Source organism: Natator depressus, chromosome 17, assembly GCF_965152275.1.
Source record: "Natator depressus isolate rNatDep1 chromosome 17, rNatDep2.hap1, whole genome shotgun sequence".
In the NCBI taxonomy this organism is placed as follows: Eukaryota; Metazoa; Chordata; order Testudines; family Cheloniidae; genus Natator; species Natator depressus.
The window spans coordinates 3,078,068-3,102,785 of NC_134250.1; the positions used below are offsets into that span (position 1 = coordinate 3,078,068).

General features: G+C 53.7%; 3 protein-coding genes across 8 annotated transcripts in view; 2 read left to right on the top strand and 1 right to left on the bottom strand.

The window, feature by feature from the left end:
* The window catches only part of ABR (ABR activator of RhoGEF and GTPase), a 102,329-nt gene extending 91,298 nt beyond the window's left edge, over positions 1-11,031 (top strand). For 3 of the 5 annotated variants that reach the window (XM_074974272.1, XM_074974273.1, XM_074974274.1), the window contains 7 exons: positions 2,185-2,244; positions 2,533-2,642; positions 3,183-3,322; positions 5,011-5,145; positions 5,660-5,765; positions 7,362-7,509; positions 8,487-11,029. In XM_074974272.1, coding sequence (XP_074830373.1) covers positions 2,185-2,244; positions 2,533-2,642; positions 3,183-3,322; positions 5,011-5,145; positions 5,660-5,765; positions 7,362-7,509; positions 8,487-8,576 — 789 coding nt within the window. In that variant the 3' untranslated portion in view covers positions 8,577-11,029. Of the gene's footprint in view, positions 1-2,184; positions 2,245-2,532; positions 2,643-3,182; positions 3,323-5,010; positions 5,146-5,659; positions 5,766-7,361; positions 7,510-8,486 lie in introns of all 5 variants that reach the window. The other 2 variants (XM_074974271.1, XM_074974275.1) reach the window with 1 other exon arrangement.
* A 1,718-nt stretch (positions 11,032-12,749) lies between these two features.
* TIMM22 (translocase of inner mitochondrial membrane 22) lies at positions 12,750-16,772 on the bottom strand. 2 transcript variants are annotated; one of them, XM_074974284.1, is made up of 5 exons: positions 16,505-16,772; positions 15,421-15,617; positions 14,346-14,418; positions 13,150-13,272; positions 12,750-13,033 (listed from the first exon to the last, which is right to left on the bottom strand). In XM_074974284.1, the coding sequence occupies exons 1-4, from the start codon at positions 16,755-16,757 to the stop codon at positions 13,196-13,198; spliced, it is 600 nt and encodes a 199-aa protein (XP_074830385.1). In that variant the 5' UTR covers positions 16,758-16,772; the 3' UTR covers positions 12,750-13,033; positions 13,150-13,195. The 2 variants fall into 2 exon arrangements, with proteins under 2 accessions (XP_074830385.1, XP_074830384.1); XM_074974283.1 differs by having other exon boundaries at positions 12,774-13,272.
* A 418-nt stretch (positions 16,773-17,190) lies between these two features.
* Positions 17,191-24,718, top strand: part of SPECC1 (sperm antigen with calponin homology and coiled-coil domains 1) — a 168,650-nt gene continuing 161,122 nt past the window's right edge. Inside the window, exon 1 of the mRNA XM_074974276.1 lies at positions 17,191-17,242. The gene's annotated coding sequence lies outside the window, so the exon portion shown is untranslated. The remainder of the gene's footprint in view (positions 17,243-24,718) is intronic.

Below are 24,718 nucleotides of genomic sequence, written 5' to 3' on the forward strand. Positions count from 1 at the left end.
CAGCTCTGCACAGCTGGGCTCTAGCTCAGCCAGGCGGCACGTGACTGGCCCAGCAGCTGGGGCCTGGGCTGCACAGCCCTGCTCCGGGGTATTCGGAAAGGCTCACGCGCCTCGCAGCTCTGCCGTTTGGGGTTGGGAAAGCACCGGCCAGAGCCGGGCCAGCCCTCCGGTCCCTTTCCTCGGGGAGAGTCAAAGCCCCTGCCCTTCCCCCCCCCCCCCCCCCCCCCGGGCTGCTCAACAGACGCATTATGGCTCTCATGGATCGGCTCCAGTCAGTCACTCTGCTGTGGTCACTGAGCCCAGGCTGGCTGGGCTGTCCTGGGGCTGGGAGCAGAGGTGACCCAGAGCAGCTCAGAAGAGGACTAACCAGCCCCCTCTGCAGCCAGTGTCCGCCACAGGCCGGGCATGCAGCTGTGCCTGACCCGATGCCCATGCTCCCTTGGTGGGTGCCGGGGCAGGAGAGCTCCCTCCCCTTTCCCTGACTTCCCCCAAAATGCAGGCAGGGCGTGACCGCTCCTTCTGCGCCCTGGTGTCTGTTTACGCCCGCTGTGCGTGCTCGCCCACATCTGGAGCTCATCATCCCAGCCGGGGGCCCAGGTTACCTGCCATGACCTCGTTGAGCCAGCGCCTCCTCCCGGAGCTGGCCCGCAAGTGGAAGAGCTGGAGGAGGCAGCATGAGAGGGCAGCCTGGGGCTCCATGGAGCGGGGTCCAGGGGTCCCCTGCATCTCTTCTTCCCCCTGGAGAGACTGGGACTTCCTCCCCTCCTGCCGAGAGCACAGCAGAGACTCCATTGGGGGTACTGGGTATGGCCCAGGGGAGGGCCTGGGACCTTGCCCCACATTTGCACCCCATCCCATCTGTCACCAAGCTCCTGGCTGCCTCCCCGCTGCGGTCTGGAGCCACTTGCTGCCCCCTCCCAGCTGGATGCTGTGGGATCAGCATGAGGAAGGCAGCTGGAAACCAGGAGGCATCTGGGCTGCTTATCCAGCCCTGAGTGGGCTTCTGCGGCCCCCTGCCGGTGCTCTGGGCCTTCCCTCAGCAGGCAGCGGTGCTCAGTGCTGCGAGCTGGTGCGACCAAACCGCAGCACTTGCGCTCACCACGGGACCGCTGCTTCCCCGGCAGTCCTGAGTCGCCTCTAACCTGCCCCGGGCGCGGTACCTGAGCAGCTATGGCCAGTGCAAGTGCTTGGATGGCTGGGAACTCCAGCACCGCGCTGGCCAGCTGGGGTCGTCCTGCCTATGTGGACGGCCGGAACCAGCGGAGCCCATGGTTCCCAGGGTTATAAATAGCCCCGGCCACCTGGGAGGTGTTTGTGGAAAACGCTGCCCTCCCTCTATTCGATGACTGCTCCAGAAATAGCCCTGCTTTATGGAAACTCGGCTGCTTGGCTTGGCGGTAACAGAGCTCGCAGCGGCCTCTGGGGGGCTTTTCGCTGCTCCCCAAGGCCGGAGAGAAGAGAGCCGATGGCTGCACTGCTGCAAACGCCAGCCCCAGGGCAGCGAGCAGTCTGGGGATGGACCGGGGAGCCAGGGATCCTGAGGGCTGATCCCAGCTTCAATACAGGCTCCCTCAGAGGCCCCTCGGGGTCATCTTTGGCCCATCTCCACATCTGTAACACAAGGGTAGCACTTGCCTGCCTCGGGGGGTGGGCATTAGCTTTCCCTGCTGTAACTCCAGCTTCGTCAAGTCAGGGATTTGAGAGCAGCCTTCAACTACCTGAAGGGGGGTTCCAAAGAGGATGGAGCTCGGCTGTTCTCAGTGATGGCAGATGACAGAACGAGGAGTAATGGTCTCAAGTTGCAGTGGGGGAGGTTTAGGTTGGATATTAGGAAAAACTTTTTCACTAGGAGGGTGGTGAAGCGCTGGAATGGGTTACGTAGGGAGGTGTTGGAATCTCCTTCCTTAGAGGTTTTTAAGGTCAGGCTTGACAAAGCCCTGGCTGGGATGATTTCGTTAGGGTTGGTCCTGCTTTGAGCAGGGGGTTGGACTAGATGACCTCCTGAGGTCCCTTCTAAGCCTGATCGTCTATGATTCTGTGGTAGGGCAGGAAGAGTCCAGTGATGCAATGTTCTGCACGCTTCCGTGACTAGTGCCAGCGTCCTCCCCAGGATTCAGTGGGGCCGCATCTAACGCGCAGGCCAGGGGAGCACTTGGGAATTTCACTTTCTCTCTTTCCTCACAGCTGGACCCGCAGGCCGTGCCGACCAAGAACTGGCACATGGACGTCATTGAGATGAATGGGGTAGGTAATCCAAGGACCCATTCAACGCTCGTGCCTTAGGGCGGCCTCTCTCGGGGCGAGGGTCAGGCACTGCCCATGCGCCTGCACTCGGGATCACGATGGCTTCCCCACTTTCATCCCCCGCTGGCTAGGAGGGCTGGGCTTCTCAGGCTGCTCTGGAAACGCCTGGCCAGGGCGTGTCGCTGCCCGCTTGCCCAGGGTCCGTCAGCTCCCTGCCCTCCCCTGGGCCAGGTCCCTGCCTGCAGCTTTGCCACCCGCCCTGTGACTGAGCCCTCCATGCTCCCTCAGATCAAAGTGGAGTTCTCCATGAAGTTCACGAGCCGGGACATGAGCCTGAAGAGGACCCCGTCCAAAAAGCAGACCGGCGTCTTCGGGGTGAAAATCAGCGTGGTGACCAAGTAAGTTCCTGGCATCAGGGGACAACCCCTGTGCAGCCCCAAGCTCGGCGGCACTTCCCTTCCCCTCGGCCCCAAAGGAGCAGGCTGCTGGGTCGCCCGGGCTTGGGCCCTCCCTGGGTGTGCCGTCTCCACAACATGAGTGTTGGGCTTCCAGCCGGAGTCAGCATCCCGCTGCCAAGCGGGTCCACGTCCCTCCCTGCCACTGCGTGTGCGAGGAAGCCCTGTGCATGGCCTGCACCCAGCGCTGCTCTCGGCTTGGACTGCAGGCTGTCCCATCCCTTCCCCCGGAGCAGAGCAGGTGCATCCCAGCTTCATTCCCGCTAGCCCACGGCTCTCAGCCCGGGATTGGGGGGCAGGCCTTTTGCCCCCTCTGCTGCCCCTTCGGTCTGATTTGCCATTTCCCCTGAGCGACACCCAGCCCTGCCAGAGCAGCGGGTGCCGCCCACCCCATGTGCATGGCCCTGCGGCTGTTTGAGGCGCAGGACGCAGCGGGCACGGGGCCTGGGGGTCTCACTCCGCTTCTCTGGTTCCCCACCCCAGGCGGGAGCGCTCCAAGGTGCCGTACATCGTGCGGCAGTGCGTCGAGGAGGTGGAGAAGAGAGGCATCGAGGAGGTCGGCATCTACCGGATCTCGGGGGTCGCCACAGACATCCAGGCGCTGAAGGCAGCCTTCGATGCAAGTGAGTGACAGGGAAATGGCTCCCCACTCCCATCCCCACCACTGCTCGCAGCGCTTTCCTGGGGGGCGGCTGAAATCACGCACACGCACCTCTCGCTAAGCTGGGCGAGGTGGGGCACAGGCTGGCCTGGGGGGCGGCTGAAATCACGCACATGCACCTCTCGCCAAGCTGGGCGAGGTGGGGCACAGGCTGGCTGTGGAAAGAGAAGAGCTGGTTGCTCCTGCACCACTGCTGGGAGTCCACAGGCTAAACACGTCCATCCAGCCCAGCGGTCCCTCTGCTTGGAGGGCGGAGATCCCTGGGGTAAGTGGCTAGCGAGTCCTGAGACCAGAGCCCTTCTGGGAAGGGGAGCGCGTCGGCCGAGCCCTGCAGAGCCTGTCTGTGCCAGCTCCCCTCTGCTGTACGTTCCTTGAATCCCACCGGCCTGAAAACCAGGGACTTGCTGGATAACGTGATTTTAACGTGCCGCGTGGTCTCCGTGTTGGAGCCAGAACAAGGCTAATGGTGGGATTGCCCTTCGATGCGAGGCAGCTGTGGGGAAACGGTCCCGGATCATAGAATATCAGGGTTGGAAGGGACCTCAGGAGGTCATCTAGTCCAACCCCCTGCTCAAAGCAGGACCAATCCCCAATTTTTGCCCCATATCCCTAAATGGCCCCCTCAAGGATTGAACTCATAACCCTGGGTTTAGCAGGCCAAAGCTCAAATCACTGAGCTATCCCTCTCCCCTGGATGGAGCTCACCACAGACACCGGGCAGAACTGCAAAGCATAAGCACCTAGCTGCTCCGTCCCAGCCCAGCTCTTGCCCTGGGCTCTCCTTCCAATCGGCGTCCCTGCTGGGCTGCTCTCAAGGAAGCACTGAGCCAGGAGAGCCTCCCAAGAGACTGGCAAGTTCTTCTCCGTTCAGCTTTGTCTGAGAACAGGCTGCAAAGTAGAGCTGGCTATTCCCCTGTCCGGCCACTGCCAGGCCCCCCATGTCCCTTCCTGGCCCAACACCACCATGGCTGATGCTCACTGGCAGCAGAATTAAAGATCACAACCCTGTTCTGGCCCCTTCACTCTCCACCAGTAGGAGGCGATGTGGTGCAGAACCAAACAAGGCAAGAACACTCCCTGCTGTTTCTCTGGAGTCCCTTCCTCTGCTGCTGCCCTGCAGCTGCCTCTGGGCTGGAGCACAGCAGCTCTCTGGCAGCGCACAGGAGCACTGTGCAGCAGGTTGGGGCAGGAAATGGGAGAAGGATAATTCTTGGCACTTGTGTGCAGAGCCCCCAGTGCTCAGCCAGTGAGGTGAGTACTGATTCACAGCTGGAGAGAGGGGGCGTGGCAAGGCCCCAGGCTGCCTCAGTGCTGTGCACTAGCCACTGGGCTGCATACCTCCTGAGAGCTGCGCATCTGGCCAGAGCCTTGAGTGTCAGAGTTTGGTGCCCTGGGGGAGCTGGCGGGGACTAAGGAGCCTCCTCACTGTGCTGGGCTGGGCCAGCATCCTGATGGTCTGGGGGTTATAGAATCATAGAATATCAGGGTTGGAAGGGACCTCTAGAGGTCATCTAGTCCAACCCCCTGCTCAAAGCAGGACCAATCCCCGATTTTTGCCCCGATCCCTAAATGGCCCCTTCAAGGATTGAACTCACAACCCTGGGTTTAGCAGGCCAATGCTCAAACCACTGAGCTGTTTCCCCCTGGCAGATAACAAGGACATTCTGGTAATGCTGAGCGACATGGACATCAATGCCATCGCGGGCACCCTGAAGCTGTACTTCCGCGAGCTCCCCGAGCCCCTCCTCACAGACCGGCTGTACCCCGCTTTCATGGAGGGGATAGGTAAGGCTCTTGCCTGGGCCTGCAGCTCCAGACCCGGGGCGGGGGGGAGCGGGGGGCTTTGCAGCAGGATGGAAGCAGCCCAAACCCCAGCACGCTGCTGGGGAGTCGGCCGCATGCTGCCCCGGGCCAGCTGGAGGCCTGGCCTGGCTGGATCCTCTGCCTCTGCTCCACCGCCTGCTCGAGCGGAGGGGGGCTGGTTCCTACTGAGATGCCAGGGGTCAAACCAGGGTCCAACACCAGCTGCCCCCGAGGAAGGCACCAGACCCCTGCAGTGGGTGGTTGTGGGACCGGCTTCCCCGGGGGTCGGCTGCTAGTTGAGGGAGGGCTCCTGCCTTGAGGTGAGAGGTTTAGAGTCATTCCAGTGACCCCACCACACCCCCAGGCTGGGGTCTCCCAGCCAGACTCAACTGGGGCTCGTGGGCTCCGGGAAGCCTCCGGGCCGCTCAGTGCTCACAGGGTCCTCCCAGCCCGGGCTGAGCCGTGTCCACTCGCTGGGCTCTCTCCTTGTCTCCAGCACTCTCGGATCCTGCCGCCAAGGAGAACTGCATGATGCACCTTCTCCGGTCGCTGCCCGATCCCAACCTCATCACTTTCCTCTTCCTGCTGGAACACTTGAAAAGGTAACGCTGGGGCCTCCGCCCCTGGTGGGGGATGCTTGGGATGGGACAGAGAATGCGCTTGGGTTCTTCTCCCCCCAGGAATGGGGAGGCCTGTCGTTGGGCTGGCCGCCCGCTGGCTGCCTTGTGCAGGAGGCCGTCGTGCTAGGACAGAATCCACGAGCGGCTGGGCTTTCTGCAGTGCTCAGAGCCCTGGGCTGGGCCCAGCAGCCCTAGTGACGCCCCAGGGGAGCGCAGCACCGGGGAGGATGCTCACGTGATGGGGCTGCTCGCACCTGGGCACTGAGCCCTGGCTCTGCAGCGAAGACCCCCCCCGCCCCCAGAGAGGGGCTGTTCTCCAAGAGCTGGGCTAGCTGCTCTGTGCTGCTCAATACAGCGCTCGCTAGGCTGTCGGCTCTGGGCGTGTCTCTCTCCTGTCACTGTGCAGAGCAGTTTCTGGAGCTGGGTCTGTGGCAGCTCTTGGTGATCTCCGTGGCAGTCCCCCCACAGAGCTCTCTGGCAGCCCTGTAATGTGGCTTAGTATCTGTGCTTGGCAGGGGTTTTAATGGCTCCACTCAGGGAGAAAAGTTCCCCGCTTGCCTGGCCCCTTCTAGCCCCCTTACAGCAGCGCTGTGGGCAAGGCACTGATCCGTCCAGGGCAGTTCTTGGGCCTTCCTTGCTCCGAAATGGGCTCTGGAGTCCCTTGTGCCGCTCCTGCTGCCGTGTCTGAGGTGCGCCGAAGCAGGGCAGCGGGAGGAGGGCAGCGGCTAGTGCCCTGGCAGGGGCAGTTGTGGGTACGGCTCTGCATGCTCTCTCTACGAGCTCCTCTGCCAAGGCCATGGAATTGCTCACGGCGCTGGCTCCAGGCACAGGGCTGGCCGGAAGGGGGAATTTGGACACGGGCTTGAGGTCTCATGTTACTTGCGTCAGGAGGCATTTTTCTCTCTGGTTTGTTTAAGATCACACAGGGAACAGAGTGAGCTGGGGGAGGGGGCAGGCAGCGAGCGAAGGAGCCTGCTGGGAGAGGCTGGTTGGTTTCCATCCTGAGAACTTGGCCCAGCGGGTCCCTGGACCACACTCAGCGTGTGCTGGAGGAGCACAGCTGCCTCCTAAGACAGCGATGTTGTGATGCCAGTTTCCCTGGCGCCGGAGGGCTTTGCAGAACATCGGGGGGAGGGGTGCTGGGGAGTCCTGGGCAGCTTCGAATGCCACCCCAGACCTTTCACAGGGCACAGGCACATCGTACCGCCCCAGACAGCAGCACAGGGCTGGCAGCGCAACCCCCGGCAGCTGCTGATCCATCGAATTGGGTCCTGTCCCCAGCAGGAGGGGGACAGAGCCCTGCAGTGCACCTGGCCTGTGTCCCACAGACAGTGAGGCTGGGGAGACGCTGTGGCCGGCAGTGCTCTGCCTGAGGGGCAAGGGGCCTGAACAGAGGGGGCGGCTTGGACAGGGCTGAGAGCGCGGCTCAGCTTGCTGCTCCCCTCCCCTGTGTTGTCTGGGGGAGCGCGAGTGGCTCTGGGAGCCCCCCACCCAGCCAGGTGGCCTGCGAGGGCAGCTCTGGGGTGGCTCCAGATCCACCTCTGCAGTGGACTGACTCTCCCCCCTCCCCCCACGCAGGGTTGCCGAAAAGGAGCCCATCAACAAAATGTCCCTCCACAACCTGGCCACGGTCTTTGGCCCAACACTGCTGAGACCCTCCGAGGTGGAGAGCAAAGGACACCTCACCTTGGCCTCCGACATCTGGTCCCATGACGTTATGGCACAGGTATGGGGGCCGAGCGCTGCTCTGGCTCCATCCAGCTGGGGAAGCAGTGCCCTCTGCTGGGCTGTGCGTGTTGTCCCCTCGCTGAGCTGCGGCTCACACCTGTACAGGGCGTCCCCCCGCGTGTCGGAGCCGGGCTGCGGCCCCTCTCGTAGCTCATGCACAGCTGGGCAGGGGGTACACCAGCAGGGCTGGCCTCAGCACCATTATACCTGCCGTGACGAACTTGGCTGTCCCCGCAGGGTGGTTAACCCTGAACGTTTCTGGTCACCCAGCCTCCCTCATCCATCAGTCCGTGTTCTCCATGCATGCCTCGGCAAGGCAACCTGGTGTCCTGCCCAGCTGGGAAACAGCAGACGCCACCCCGCTGGGAGATGGTTCTGCTGTTAACCAGATGGCCACCAGCTCAGCCCATTGGTTCATCCAGGACCAGTCTCCTGCCTCTGCCTGATTCTAGAGCCGGAAAGCCCCAGAAAGCTGCTGGCCAGTGGTGCAGAGCTGCCTGGGGGGAGGCGGCTCTGTCTGTCTCAGCCAGGACACGTTCTGTGCAGCGTGGGTAAATCTGAGCGGGGCTGTGACTGGCTTCGGGGAGTGTGGTAGTGTCTGGGTGACTCCCTAGCCCACGTGGCCCTCAGTAGGATGGGGGGGGGGGCCTGCATTGTATTGTGTACAGCACCTGGCCCAGTGGGGTCCAATCCTGAGCAGGCCTCTGGGTGCCACTGCATTAAAAACCTGCAGTGGATCAGGCCCCTCAGCTCGGTGTTATGTGCATTCAAACAGCCCTTGTTTGGCTCTGGTTTCCCTGTGGGAGAAGGGCTGGGTTTAGTCACCTTTAGGGATAGACTCGTCCCCTCCCCTGGCTTTTTGCACTTGAAGGTTCTTCTAATGGCTGGAGGCAGGGGCTGGCCTGGCAGCTCTGTCCCCTCGCCAGCTCCGTGTCTAGCCCAGCCCTGACTCTCTCTCCTCTGCGTCCCCTGCAGGTCCAGGTTCTCCTTTACTACCTGCAGCATCCTCCCATCTCCTTCGCGGAGCTGAAACGCAACACACTCTACTTCTCCACAGACGTGTAGCCTGCGCTGAGAAGGCACCAGCCGCACACGAACCCAGCCTCCCAGAGCGTGGGGTACAGCACAGACTAGCCTCGCCCTGCGGGGAGACGGGCACTTCCCCAGAACAGTGCCCTCTGCATCTTTGGTACCATTTTGTACAAGTCTCCAACCCTGGCCCAGGCCCTGGGCGCCCTGTCTAGTAGTCGTGTCTTACGTACCTTCGTGGTCAGGAATTGTTTTTTATGTATATTCGTTCGACAGAAGAGGTAGTGACTGACGGGCCGCAAGCCCCTCGCTTCGTTCATTTCCTGCCAGGCTCCCATTCCTTCGAAGGCCGTTGCAACTCTCCTTTTGCCCTCCCCAGCTTCAGCCAAGCGTCCCTTCATCTCGCCTGCTCGAAGTCTGCAGCATCACACCAGTGCCTGTTTGGTTTGCCTCGTCCCCTGTGCCTGCATGTGCAGCGTTGGCTGGCCTCTTGCATCAGAGGCTGAGAAGGGACCAAGGGCTCCCCCTTTCTACCCATCAAGACAACGAGCTCCACTTTGTCTTGCTGTCCGTGTGAACGGAGGACTCTGCTCCCTCTTGGAGCAAACCTTTGGCCACAAAAGTGGGTGGGGGGGACATTTTTAATGTCTGTCCCAGGTGCTTTACAGCTAGGGCCTGTGGTCTATGCTTTCTGCCTGTTTGTCGTGTCCTCTGTGGCTATCCCCTGCTGTTTCTCCTCTCCCGCTGTGTAGTGTTGGGGGTAACCTGCTCTCTAGGATGGGGCAGAGGTGCCTTTGGCAGGCTTGTGTGGAAAGAAGAAAGGGCTGTCCCATTACACTACCAATACTACCCTGCCTCCGTCTGGGTGTGCCAAGTGACTGGCTTCTAGCCCCCCGCTGTGTCTCCAGGGGACGTTAGGTACGGACGAGGTTCAGCCAGGAGCTCCCTGAAGCGCACCTGCTGGAGTGATCAGGTGGGGCAACGCCCCTGAGTCCTGCAGCACGAGGGAGGAGTGACTGTCCCGAAAGCCTCACATACCTCGTCAATACCAATGCCTTAGCCCTTGGCATCCGTTCCTCTCCAGTGGAGCACTGCCGCGAAGGCACAACTGAGCAGCTAGGCTTCCTTCCCCAGCATTACCCGGGGGCCTCTTCCCTCTGGGAGCTGCACTGTGCAGCCTTTCCGCTGAGCTACCCTTCTGAGAACTAGGCGAAGGGGAGGGAGGGAGCCAGGCTCTGCTTTGGTACCACCAAGCCACACGCAGGCTGGCCCCTTGTAAACACTGCAGGAGGCTGCCGGAGTCTGTAGGACAACAGCTGCTTTTTGTCCCTTCCTGCACCAAGGTAAACAGCTTCTGAGCTGAAAGCGAACTCGAAGGGCAGAGCCTCGTGGAGATGGGGGCCTGGAAGGGGAAAGCCCACTGTGCTTGGAACAGGAGCTGGATTCTCCCCACCTGGCTCTCCCTCATTGCACCAGCCTGACATGGTGGAAGCTAAAGCACGTCCATTCAGCCAGCCTGGGTACATGCCATTTTGCTGGGACAGCTTCCCCCCAGCTCGTTCCCTTTGAATTCTAACCTCCAGCCCTTGTGGCAAGGCAGCGATGGCTCTGCCTGCTGGCTGGGACGTGTCCCACAGATAAACACTATCTTGTGTTCTCTTCTGTGGACTCCTGCTCTTGTCGCTTGAGAGCACCCCAACCTACCCTGACTCCTGGAGCCCACAGACAGGTGCTGGGACCTGCCAAGGAAACTAACCTTGCCTTTTTTCTCCCCTCCCCCACCCCCTTTTCTTGGGGGGCGGGGGGGAAGCTCTGCCCACTACCCCTACACCCTCTGTGCCAAATGCCGATGGACAGCTGGTTTATTTGGGGTGACCAAGCATATCCCTTGTAACAGCAGCGCTGCCTTTAACTGCTGTTCCACGTGCTGTCTTAAAGACCAGCCTCGGGGGCTGAAGGCAGCTGCTAGCCCCACAGCACTGAAGCAGCTAAAGGGCAAGGGAAGTCTTGCAATGCCAGTCTAAAGGGCTTACACTCCAGCCCCCACGCTGCTGGCGACACAGAAGCGAAATGGCATTGGACGCACTGACCAGGTGTCACACTTTGCCCTGGATAATGGGACTGAGCTTAGATCGAACTGCACAATGGATCCCTGTGTGTTTTATGTACCTACATCTGTCAACTGTGGTGTCCTTCCAAAGGGAGATTCTGACCCACCCCCACACCAGTTCAAAGGGCTGGAGACCAGCCCCCTGCACAAGCTGTGGCAATCCCATGGGCTGTGTTTTCATTTTTCCTACAGCAGGGTGGGAGGTGTCAGACTCTTGTGGCTACAGGTAGAATAGAACGGTTCATTAATATTTGACTTTTACTAAGTTAAGATCTATTTTTTGTTTGTGTTCTGTTTCAACTTCTGTAGATTATAAACTTTCAATGGATGTAAACCATGTGAAAAATGTTAATAAAAAGCAAAGCCCTGACGTTTGCACAAAAAATAGCTCGGTGGTGTAGATGTTTGCATCAAGCAGCAGTGAGCTGGTTATCTCCAACAGACGCTGCCTTTTCACTTTCCTTCCTTGCAGTGTAAATACTGCTATTTACTGCAGGCCTCTCTGAGGCCCAAGCATACATGCTGCTCCCGTTGGGCAGGCAGGTCTCTACAGCAAGGAACTGCAAAGCCCAGCTGCTGCATGCTGTGTCACTCTGTGATCCACTGCTAAGAGCAGTAGCCAGCCTGCGCTGGGAACCTCTGAGAGCTGACCACTCACGTGGGGCTGGCTCCCCACCCCAGCTGAAAGTGGGGACACATGGGGTGGAAGACAGCAGTGTTTCCCTTCCCAAAAGGGACACTCAAGCACAGCAAAAAACCCTGCTGCTGCTCTCACTGGTCCAGTGCTGACATGGCTGTCATTACCCCAGGGCAGTCAGCAGCCTGTGACCAGGTGGCCATGATTCACCGGGGGCCCACACTGGAAGCTGGAACCCACCCTCATCTCAGGAGCCTGGGCTATAGACCACGTAAGAGAGTAGTAGTGGTTGAGCCATTCACAAAGGCAAACCAGGTTAATACCAGTTTAAGCAGGCCTGAGCCTACCAAACTAACCATGTTTGTTCTAAGGGGTGGGAACAGCTGTCTTAGAAACGTGGCAGCCAGAACTCACCCTAAGGCACCAGTTCATGGGTGCTAATGAACAATCAATTATGACTACACTACGGATAAGTCCATGGAGGAAGCCGGCAGCTATGGAAGACCAGCCCTTTCAGCACCACTTGGAAAGCTAAACACACTTAACCCATGCATCCATCTCCTCCAGCCTGCTGTAGTAACACTCAACCCAGACTCTAGCTTTGCTCACTTCCCATAATACCCTGCAGTGGTCCCAGGCTTAACATCTTCCCCTACATTCAATGAGAGAGTTCTAAGCACCTCTGCCTGCTGAATGCCACTTTCAGCCACAGCTCTGCACAGGCTTAGTTGAGATGGTGTAAGGCATCAGACTGCTTACAGCTGCTGCATACCCTGCGTGGCCTTGAACCTGAGTCTCCCTTTGGAAGAGCCTATCAACACGTACATCCAGGCAGCATGCAGCTAACTAGCCATTACTGCAGCAGTCCCCCAGCCCAATGTGACAAACTCAGTGCATGATTTAATTGGCAATCAGTCTGAAATATGGCCTAAAGTCATACTCAAGTCCAGCTGGTAGCTCTAGTGCACAATAATACAGCTTCTAGTAATAGCCAGCACCACAGAGCATACAAAATCGGTGCCGCTTGGTCGTGGGAAAAGGATTGCGTCCTGCTAAGTAAATAGGAAGCTCCCGACACTGTTCTAATGCAATGGCTTCCTAGTCTCTCCACAACTTTTTGGAGTTAACGTTTTGATCCAACGGCAGATGAAGCAGTAGCTCATCACTTGCTGTGTTCCTACAGTGAGATTAGCTCAGCTAGGCAGGCTTGCCATATAATATTATACTTCTGTCAACAAGCCGCTTTTTCCTAAATTGTTTGGTTGAAATGTGTGTGGCAGCTCAGTCACTGGCATCACTAGGCAAAACGCCTTCTCACTTTGTTCTCGAAGACATGGTAAGGAAAGTTGGTTCCTATTTAGTTGTACTTTAAAGCACTGTATAGAGGGTTAGGTACGCTCCAGCAGATATTAAAAAATGCCTGGAATTAGTTATTCTTTCCCCCACAAGGTCTTGTTTCTACCCAACAGAGCAGCACATTGCAAACCCGTTACTGTTAAACGTTCGCAGCAAACTGACAACCCAGCTTGCTGCATTTATTTATCAAGATTCTGACAGCTTGCCTCTTTCAGCACCAGCAAAACATTCCCCAGAAGTCAGACCCCAAAGGATCCGGAAGGCTTAGGGAGAAGAGGCTTAGTTCTTGGAAACTGACCGTTTATCCATTCTGATGATGACACTGATCACTGTGTGTCCAAAAGCCTGGCTCAATTCCAAGGAACTCCAGCACCTGACCATGAAATAAGCCTGCCAGGGCGAGGGGTGAAAGGATTATCAGTCATTTCGGAAACAGCAGGCAACATCCTGCTCTGATCACCCCTCCAAAGGCAGGGAAGTAAGTCTGGTGAACCCACAGCTCTTACCAGCAGCACTGGAACACAAGTGAAACTTTCCCACAGGACGGCGTTGTTACCGTAGGTAATAATCAATCACTGCCGAGAAAGCAGCAAAGCCACCACAGCCAATGGCCCCTGCTTTTAAACCAGCTGCAATGCAAAAAGGGAAGGGAAAGAATTAGAAATGCCCTGCGTTTCTTCCCATTTACTGGCTTATGCTGCTGGCCTTGAAGAGGTCCCAGGATTGCAGTTTTCCGTGCAGAGAATCTTGCACTCCAATTTTAATTGGATTAGGGGACTTAGATGCATCCCCGGAATTTGGCACACACTGCACTTGGAACCACAGGGGCTGGGCCTGTGTGCTGCACTAACTGAGCTTTGTTATGGTTTCTCTGCCTCTGAAGGGCTGCAAATGAATATTGCCAGCTCTGATGCAATGGCTGGATTCACTTGCCTCTGAGCTCAGCACTGCAGGTGACTTAGGGTGGCTGAACAGTATGATGGGGACAGAAAGGCAGCAGCTGCTTTAAGAGCTCTGAACGGATTAGGTCCAGGCCAGACACAGTATAATAGACTTAATTAGGAGCCCTTTCTAGAGCTGTTTGCTTCCCTTAATGCTCTTTGGGAAGACTCCTTTGAGGAAGGGAAAAGAAGGCAGAACTCCAGCTTTGCTGAAAAGCACCACAATCCTGTGCTTCAGCACAACCACAGCTCCCCCTTCCAGGCATATTCTTAACAAGGGAGCATTTGGTGGGTTCTTGCCAGAAGCCCAGGTGCTAAGCAGTGATTGGTGCTGGACTATGCCCCATTCTGATGGCTACTAGCTAGACTCGCTCTAGGGTGCCAGCTGCTGCTGGCATTTCCTAGGTGGTATTTCCTGTGCAATATTCTGTTTAAAAGTGGTTATTCTACATCTTATCCAAATGTAATAACACCCAAAGTTACTCTGAAAGCCTTGAATAAAGATATTTTTCCATTTGACTGATGCTTGTGTATAGTCAGTTTCACTGTACCGTTTATTAGCAGGGAAGCAAATGCAGCACCTAAAGCAAATTTAACTCATTTTGAACCATTACAAGTTCCATGGTGATGCCCCCTTAATACTACATGGAAGTGTTCTGCACTTGGGATGTCTAGAAAAGACTGCAGTACATCCATGTAGCTGGCAGTCTTGGCCAGAGCCAGAGCTAGCACAGAAACAGTTCGAAGTAAGTGCTACTAACCTCTAAAGCCAATGGCTCCTCCAGTGATGCACCCACTAACAACACTGTTCTTCCAGTCTGATTTTCCACGATACTGTGGAATGGAGAAACACAGTGGAGTCACAGTAGGAAAGTGTACGTGGAACTATTAGCATAGCTACTTAATGTTAGTTTTAGAGAATAAAAACACCCCTCCAGTCCCCTTGACTCACAGCTGACCATGCTTGTCCCTAATTTTCCAGTAGATAGCAACATTGACCTTTGGTGTGAGACTTCTTGGGGGAAGGGGGAGCATTACCTAAGACACTTAAGGTACATCTACACAATGAAATGCCAGGGGTTGGTCTGTATCAGCTGATTTGGGCTTGCAAGGTTTGGGCTGCAGGGCTATAAAACTGCAGTGTAGACATCCAGGCTGGAGCCTAGGCTCCAGCCCAAGCCCGAATGTCTACAATACAGTAGCCCTGTAAACCTGAGTCAGCTGACAAGGACCAGCTGTGGATGTTTTATTACCATGTAGACATACCCTTATTCTTCTACATGAGTTAATTACACTTTCCAATTAAAATAAAGAAACTTGTTGCCTTATTTCTAAGGAAATATGAAAGTCAAGAGTTTTAGCAGTGAGACAAGCAAGGTCACTTTGCTCTCTAGCTACACAATGAGATCCAGGACCTGATCCAGAATTATCCTCCAGGACCTGATTTTCACCCCAACCTCCTTTTTGCTTCTAAAATGTTACAGGACCAAATAATTATGGGTACAACTGATAGGGAGATTTTTTTTTAAAAAAGGTTGGCTAGGCTTTAAAATATAGTCCCCAAAATTAACCATATATTTATCCAGCCCTGGAACTGGAATGATCTTTGTTACCAAGTGTGCCCTAAGAGGGTTGTTCTGTACTTTTTTCTGTTATAACAAGGAATCAGAGGCTGGAAAACACCGAAAACCAACAGGCTAAGTGTGCTTCATTTTCCTCCTAGAGCTGTTTTCCACCACCCAAGGTTGCTTTAGTGTAGCTCAAGAGCAAGTTAGGTAGGAATACACACATGTCAAGGGTTTCTAAAGAATGAAAGCATTTCTGTTGGCTACTTACAGACTCTACTAGACATTCAGTACAGGAAAACATAGCACCGACAATGGCAAAGTTTTTGGCATAGGACATCCCTCGTTGTCCCATATCTTTAAGAACTTCTTTTGCAGTTGGTGTACGATAGGGATCCTTGGGATCAAACCCTACATTGGTATCGATGCCTGCTGTGAATACACCAAATGCTCCTCCCAAAACAAAACCTAAAGAAGCCAAAAAAACCCAGTGAGAATAGAATGTTTCCCCATTGATTGCAGCAATGCAGCACGGTCATCACAACAAACATCCCAGCATCCTGATATGTTACAGCTTGTACAAGACATTTGTGGTCAGAAGAGTGGACTTCCCCCCACAGTCACATTACTAACATAGCGCATCTCCAAGCGCCTCAGGCAGCCCTTCTGTTACCGCCCAGGGCCAGTAATGGAGAGCCCGGTGTACAAAGCGGGAAACTGAGGCACAGGGAGAGAGAAGTAACTGACCGGAATATAAAAACGGGCATACTGGGTCAGGCCAATGGTGCAGCTAGCCCAGTATCCTGTCCTCTGACAGACGCCAGTGCTAGATCCTTCAGAGGGAATGAAGAGAACAGGGCAATTACTGAGTGATCCATCCCCTGTCGCCCAGTCCCTGCTTCTGGCGCTCAGAGATTTAGGGACCCAGAGCATGGAGGTTGTGATCCTGATCTTCTTGGCTAATAGTCATTGATGGACTTGTCCTCCATGAACGTATCTAGCTCTTTTTTGAACCCGGTTTTAGCATCCCCTGGCAAGGAGTTCCACAGGGTGGCGTTGCCTTGTGCGAAGAGGTATGTCCTTAGGTTTGTTTCCAACCAGCCGCCTGTCCATTGCATTGGGTGACCCCCCCCCCCGTTCCCTATCCACGTTCCCCGCTCCACTGGTGATTTTATAACCCTCCATCACCCCCCGCGCCCCCCCCCGCGGCCTCTCCTTGTAGCACCCCAGCCCGGGTCAGGACAGGGGGCTCCAATCCGGGCGCGGCCCCGGGGCCCGGCAGCTCGAGCGGCGGGAAGGGGAGATGGGCGCCGGCTGCCACCCGCCCCCGTGCCGGGCGCGGCCCCGCTCCGCACCTCCCACGCAGGCCAGCGCCGCCTTGAACCCGCAGCTCTCCATGACCCGCTCGATCAGCTTCTGCTGCTCGCTCCTGGGCGGGGCCGGGATGCCCCCCAGCGCGGCGGGGTCCAGGGCCCGGGCCTGGCGCGGCCCCCGCCGCTCCCCTACCAGGTGCTCCAGCAGGAGGCTGTACTGCAGCTGGGCCGGCCCGGGCGGCTCAGGCCCGGGGCCGGCGGGCGCGCTCCCCGCCGGGGAGGAGGCCGCCGCCATGACAGGCCGGGTAAACTCAGTCGCTGCCTCCCCAGCCGTAGATTCCACGCTCGAAGTTGCAAGGGTGGGGGGTGCTTCTGCCCCGGCCGCCTGTGGTTCCGCAGCAGCCGATTCGACACAGTGGAACCACGCGCGGGCGGGCTGCGACCCCCCTCGTCCCAGCAGACTACAACTGCCAGCATGCCCGTCACCGAAGGGCTGAGGTGCGCTGGGATTCATGGCTCTTGTAGCCGCTCTCTAACCGCTATGCGCCTTACCCCGCAAAGAGACTATGACTCCCGGCATGCTCCGCCGCTTCAGGCCTAGCCGCACCGCCAGGCTCCGCTGCGCGCGGCATCTTGGGATTCGTAGTCCGGAGGGTCTGAGAGGAAGAACCACATTTCCCAGGGTGCCCCGCGGCAGCTCGCCCCCTGGCGGCCGTTAGGACCGTTGCCGAAGAGAGGAAAGGTGCTTGCGGCCAGAGCATCCTTGGGAGGAGGCGGCAGGTGAGCGGGGCTGGGGCGGGCTGGGCCAGGGGGGTGGGAGGCAGAGGGGCCGTTCTGACAGGAGGCTGGGGCCTCGGCCATGGCAGGAGGGTCCCTGGTGGCTGCCCTGCAAAGGGGGGCGGGAGGGACCCTGGGCCCTAATGCAGAGGGGCATCCCCAGGGAGGCCACAGGTGCCGGTGGTTACTTGGAGGGCAGCCAAAGTGCCGGGTGTCCGCTCCCCCTCTGGAGCCCTGCAGCCACCCTCAGGCCTCGGGGAAAGCCCTGGGTCCCAGTGTGCAATGGGCCCCGCTCTGCCTGCTGGCCAGGGAGAGCAGGGCTGTCCCCTGGGTGGCTCATTGACACCGCGCGGTGGCCTTGCCAAGGTGCCCGATCCCAGAGAGGGAGGCTCCGCTGCCCTTCAAGCAACCAAGCCTTTATGGGTACCTGTGCAGTGGGGTTGGTCAAATGTCACCCACAGAGTCCTACGATGCACCCCCCTGACTTTCTCTTGTCTTCTGGGGTGAGTGGCCCCAGGAAGTTGATAGGTCCCAGCATCTGAGGTGGCTGCTTGGGCTAAGACAAGGGCAGCTCCACTCCACTTCATTTTACGTACGTTAGATAGAGAAACACCAGGTGGACAGATGTTGTCCATGCAGCCCCTCAGCTGAGCGAAGTTTGGATGTCCATGGCATAACGTAGCACTCATGCCTGGGAGTTTGTACAGATCAGGGGGAGAGAGAGAGAGCTCAGTGGTTTGAGCATTGGCCTGCTAAACCCAGGGTTGTGAGTTCAATCCTTGAGGGGGCCATTTAGGGATCTGGGGTAAAAATTGGGGATTGGTCCTGCTTTGAGTAGTCGGTTGGACTAGATGATCTCCTGAGGTCCCTTCCAACCCTGATATTCTATGATCAAGGGGCACTGAGAGTTTATACAACATCTGTCTTGCAGTCACAAAATGCAATCCTGATTAGTGTCAGATCAGGAAGGGATTTTAAGTCTTACACTACTGTTTATTTTGTTTGGCAGTAGCATAGAAACTTCCCATTAATACTTCCCACCTTGATAAGCTTACCCCCCTTAAAAGGGAGGCTGTAAGCTAAAATAAATACTTCAGTCATATATGCAATTTGTTCACGCTTCATTTTGCTCAGTAGTGGCATAGCTGGGCCAGTTTCACTTTTTGATTCTCATGCACTAGCACAAGTCTGTTGCTGAGCTTGCTGCAGGGAAGGGAAGGATGGGTTTAAAACCAAACAAAATGTTTTTGTTATAGTTCTATGGAAAGTTTTTACTATTAATATTTTTTTTTTTAAATCTGCAGTTTTTGGCCTAACCGTCAAGGAATAACTGTTATGGTGAGAATGGGTTGCTTTGAGGCACTGAATTTTAATAATTTAAAATGTTAGAAAACATTGTAATGGTTATTTTAAAAGGAATTTATGAACTAAAAGTGACTCATTTCCATGTATCCCTCTGAAAATCAGACCCATGGTCTGAACTGAGTTAGATGCATTAGATGTTCTGTAGTAGATTGTCCTGGTTTTCCTTTTCTCTTTTACCTCAGCATTGTTACTTGTTTACAATGACACACATGCAGATCTGGATAATTCTGTGCAAATATGTTTAAAGCTGTACAGTGGTTTATTTTCCCCTTCAAATATTTTCACTATACGCAGTTGAGCACAACATCCTGACTTGTGCACTGAATTCCACTGCCCTCTACTGGCTTCTCAATTCTATTCCCTCTGTAATTGAATACAGTAAGTACTCAAGTCTCTTGGTATAAAAAGGAGGAGCCAGGGTGTTCTTCATGAGGAGAACTGAACTTCAGAACTCCCTCCCTCCCTTGATCCAAAATAGCCCAGATCTGCTGATCTTCAAGGCACCTGCAAAGCCCATTTATTTCCCTACGATTTTGGGCGAGTGAGAGGTGTGTTGAGGGCTGGGACTTGTGCACTGAGAGTTGGGCTCTCTTTGTGGCTGGAGTGTTGTTTTGGATTATTTTTTCCCAGATCCGTGATTTGGGATTGGAAGGGTGTGCAATTTATTCTTTCCGTTTCTGGTGTGGTTAGCTGGCATCCAGGGTAATGGGGACAGGCTCCATTTATTGCCAGAACTTACATGATGATTGTCTTCTGATGTTTTCCCACATAATATCTTTCTTCTCATTATGAATGTCTTCCCCGTTTCCCAGTATCATGCATGCATGGTTTTATATTCTGCATGTGAACAAAGACATTGATCTTACACATATTTAAGCCTGTGCTTTTCTCTAAGTATGCAAGTCGTCCCATTGACTTTCATGGACTATTCATATGAGTAAATTTAAGTGTTTGCAGGATTGGGGCCTAGATAGTGTGACTGACAATTCTTGCTATGTGTGGGACAAGTAGAAACCTGCAGTGAACAAGCTGCTCACTCCAAACTTCAAATTCTCTCTCTCTTAATCACTCACTGGACGCTTGCAAGTTAGTGCAGTCTGAGCCCCTTCAGCACAAGCCTGTCATCTGAATAACTTGCCTGAAATTACACTGCCGACTAGGGTGACCAGATAGAAAGTGTGAAAAATTGGGACAGGGTTCAGGGGTAAAAGGCACCTATATAAGAAAAAGCCCTGAATATCGGGATTGTGCCTATAAAATGGAGACATCTGGTCACCCTACTGCCAACTTGGAGTTGCTAAGCCCTCAATGTTCAACCTCTTCCAAGAAACCTCACGTCTGTCAGGAGAGAGTGTTTTTTTTTTGTTTTGTTTTGTTTTTTTATCTTGCATAGCCCTAACTGGAACTCTTTCAAACATTCTTTTGTCTCTCCTCCCTGTAATTAAAATGAAATGTGTTAAGGATGAAATGTCAATAGCTATTGTTTTTATAAAAAATACTCAAGTGGCTGTTCTATACATTTAGGATCCGTTTAGTTTCACTAGAGGGCAGCACATAGGAGTTTTTAGGAGAGAATTGATCAGTGTCACTGAACCTTTGATTGGAGAATATGGACATGTAGGTCAGTGCCCTGAAGGACAGGGCTTTTAAACTGTAAATATAATATTCTTGTCTGAAACTCTGATTCTGAAGTATACCTTTCATAGCTGCAGCACTTGGACGGTTATTTTGGGTATTGCTGCAAAGAAAGTCTTTGCAGCTCTCGGAACGGGTGAGGGGGTGAGAGAACCTGGATTTGTGCAGGAAATGGCCCACCTTGATTATCATACACATTGTGAAGAGAGTGGTCACTTTGGATGGGCTATTACCAGCAGGAGAGTGAGTTTGGGGGAGGGGGGGCGGAGGGTGAGAAAACCTGGATTTGTGCTGGAAATGGCCCAACTTGATGATCACTTTAGATAAGCTATTACCAGCAGGAGAGTGGGGTAGGAGGAGGTATTGTTTCATGGTCTCTGTGTGTATATAATGTCTTCTGCAGTTTCCACAGTATGCATCCGATGAGGTGAGCTGTAGCTCACGAAAGCTCATGCTCAAATAAATTGGTTAGTCTCTAAGATGCCACAAATACTCCTTTTCTTTTTGCGAATACAGACTAACACGGCTGTTACTCTGAAACCTGTCAAATCCCATAGTTATTCCAGAAATGACTTCACTGCATGAGAAGCAGTTTAGCAATGGAGACCAAAATAAATAAATTGTTTCCCGCTCTCTTCCCCCCTCATCTTCCCCTTCCCTCCTGGAAAGGCTCTGGGCAGTAATGCTGCCAGCTTTGTAGGTCTCCTATAACTTTGTGGACAGTTAAGGAGCTGCAAGTATTTCTGCATAGAGGGCTATTTTTGTAGCTACCTGTGACGCCCTGAACTGCAGCTACTTGTGCCGAAGAAGAGCAAAAATTAGCCAAACAGGAATGTCTTTAAGACTCAGCTACCACAGTGTTGGATGTAGTGTAGGGTATTGCCAGCCCCGAGTGTTGAAAAATCATGAGTCAGGCCTCCAAAGTCATATGATTGCCTTGAAAATCGTGAGGTTTACAAATAACACATTTGGGGTTCCTTTTATCTGCCTTCTGCTGTTTGTCCTTAGTGATCACGTTTTCAAGCTTTATCCATAGCCGTGAGGCTAGACACTTTTTGTGTGTGTGTTTTAATGAAAATTGAAAGTCTCACCTACTAACATGACTCCAGGGGCTGGGGCTTTAAATAAAACACTGAATATCACAGCACTCATGATAAAATCCCAAGAGCTGGCAACACTGACTGTAAGAAGCTAGGTAGGCTGGTTGCTGAGAAGCTGCTTCCCCACATGTCATTCACCGTGACTGTGGGTGCTCTGAATGCCTGCAGAGGGCTGTGGCTGTTGCACTGATGTGTTTTAGAGCAGTGTTTCTGAATGACTGGTCCGAGGACCGGTGCCAGTCCCTGAAATCTCCCTGACACAGTTTAGGAACTCAACAAGCCAGTCCTTGGTATCTAAAAGGTGGAGAAACACTGTTTTAGAGTATGATCCCAGCTGGGACTTCTACCCTCCTTTGGAAGCAGGAAGTGCCTTTGCAAATAAAAAAACACTGGTCATAGGTTTTAGGGCAGTTTGCAAAGCAGGTGGTGTCAAGCCAAATTCAGGTTGAGGTTATGGCTTGTTTTGCAGTTGGGAATCCATTCCCTTCTTTTCTACTGTTGACTCGGGGCCTTTTCCACCTTTAAATTTTTTTGCTGCATTCATAATAAATAGGTTCAGTGGATAGAGCAGGAAATTGGGAGCCAGGACTCTTGGATTCTGTTCCCAAGTCTTACTCACTGACATTAGGGGAGTTACTTTACCTCGCTGTTCAGCCATCTATAATGTGGTGATGATGATACTTTAACTAAGTTTGTTTACTGTTTGTAGAGCGGTTTCAAATCCTTGGATGGAAAGCTCAAGAGAAGGTACAGTATCTAGTGAAATCTGCCCTCTCTCTGAATTCAGCAACTGAGAGCAGAAGTTGCTTCATCTTCTGAACCTCACTCAATTTGTTCATAAAATGCAAACCAAAGCTCAAAGTAGGCTGAGGAGGGGATTACTTCTCTACTGAACTGACAGGGCTTTCCAAGCTGATAACAGTTGTCATTGTTCTGCTGAACCACCAACATAACCATAAAGACGTGGGCTGTAGCCCACGAGGGCAGGAATTTGAGAGTTAAGGCTGAAAAGACAGTCTGGTGCTCTAAGCTCCTGACTTCGGTTAGCATAAGATAGACTGTTTACATTTTTTTCCAAAGCCTTCTCTTAGGACCAGGTAGGCCTGTTCCATGTGACTGCGTTTTGCAATTTGGCAGGAGGCATGAGACTTGGGTTTGGGGGGTATTCGTCTGAATCTTCCTGTTTTCTCTCTCTGTGTCTAATGTACTGTAAGTATTTTGTATTTCTAAGTCCTTTGAAGAGTGAGACCCTCTACTGTGCAGGGTATCTGTGCTTTTCATTTGGTCCACCCCTTTCTCTATCCCTTCACCCTGATATCAGAGATAATTGTGTTTTCGCCCAGTGATTAACAGTTTTAAAAGTACGTAACATCTCGTAACTCGTGTGCTAAAAGGATGTGTATCAAGTTTTTGATGTCACCTCCCAGGGAAGTAAGCTGTTGTTATAGGAGCCTGGGTTCTCTTTCAAGAAACCTGGTTTAGTCCAGAAAGAAGTCGATGTAGGAGGGCAAGTGCTGTGGGGGGAGATGCAGTGAAAAGGCAAAGGAATCCTCAGTTTGGTAAATGACATTCAGGCTTTGTCAAGCTGCTGAGATGCTCCTGATATGAAGGACCAGGGGCCCAGTCCTGCAATCCCTCTATGTGGAACACCTATGGAGTCCATATGGAACACAATGGATTAAAAACAACGTGTTGCATTTCTATCTGCAATTCATGAAAAAAGATGGATTTAACTCAGCTGCAGATACCTGCAGGTACAGATCTACTCACCACAACCTACCCTATAACACGCAATAGGGCACCATTTCGCTTGGGCCAGATCATACCCATTAGACTTGCACACAGATGGGACCCTTTGTAGTTAGATTTACCCTCAGCTTGCTGTAATGGTGAGAGCTGTCGCCTCCAGGACACCTTCCCCTTCACTGTTCCTGGACCCCATGCAGTTGGAGTGGATGGAAAGCACCAGTGCAAGGGGAAAAGCACATCAACTGCCTCCATCTGAATTCCATCTCGTGCAGAATCCACTTTGATGAGAGGAACCCCCTTAAAGTGAGGTTCAGAGGGCAGGGCTGTCCCTGGCAGCCCAACACCAAGGAAGGATAAACAGCAGCACACTCTGGAATGATTTATTTGGTGGCACCCATACAGTGTCTGATCACAAGCTAAAACCTTTCGTATCTCAATCTTGTAATATCCCAAGTGAAATATTGCCCTTTCAATGACTCAGACATACTTCACAAAAATGTGGTCAGGTATCCAAATCTGCAGGTTCCTCTTGCTTGTGCATGGGTCAAAATCTATGGCTATTTAAAGGCCTCTTAGTCTTTATTATATTTTTGGCAGTGTGTTATTCTCCAATGACTAAACTGCAGCTATTGCACTGAGGCCTTCAGAACCAAAACAATATTTCACTTGAAATAGCTCATTTGGTGAGCTGCTGTTCCCTTTTGGATCTGGATAGAATGGGAATTCTGGGTCCAACTCAATGATGCTGTAAGCCGGTACATCTCCATAGACTCCAATGCTCCAGAAATAAATCGGGCCCTCTGGTTCGAAGCCTTCTGTGTCTCCATCATCCAAAAGCTTCCCAGTGTCTAACTGATGTGATTGAGTGAGTTGCCTTTAAATATCCATTAACTCTAACGGTCACCATGGTAACTGCTGTAACGGAGCCTCTTGCTGGTAGGTTGCCCAGCTCCCTGAGTTATTACAGTTTAATGCTCAGAGCCTGTTGGATTCACAATTGGGCAGAGGTCACAAATGTCAGAAAGGAAAACACTATATATTTTAAATCTTTATGGAAGGGAGTCCTGTTGCTGGTGAAAGGAGTGGGATTGACAGCCCTGGAGACTGATGGCATTGGCCCACAGAAAAGGGACTTAATGGGCTGTAGTGGAGCAACTTTTCCCCATCTGCTACCCCCTCCCCAGTGTGCTCCAACCGTGTCAGGAGTGATCTAGTAGAGGGTGGGACAACGTCAGTCTCTGTGGCTGATTCAGTGCTTGGCCTGTCTCCAGGAATGTTAACAAGGGAAATGGTGTTACTCTAGTTGTGAGATGGATAATACGAGCAAGCTTAGACTCACCGACTCATTGAACCTTGGTCACCAAACAGCCACCAGGCTGTAACATCTTTCAGTCACTATCCACATGGGCCAGATTTCAGCTAGAGAGCTGGACAGGAAGGGCCTGATCCAAAGCCCACTGAAGACAAAGGAAAGACTCCCATTGCCTTCAATAGGATCTGGACCAGATCCTAAGGTTCTCTGTCTCCTTAATAGTTAGAACATTGGCTAAGTTTTCTATTTAATTTGAGGAAGAAATAATTCGTCTTTCTATGGAGATGTCTAGCTCTTTGGTTAAACATGTTTAACTCT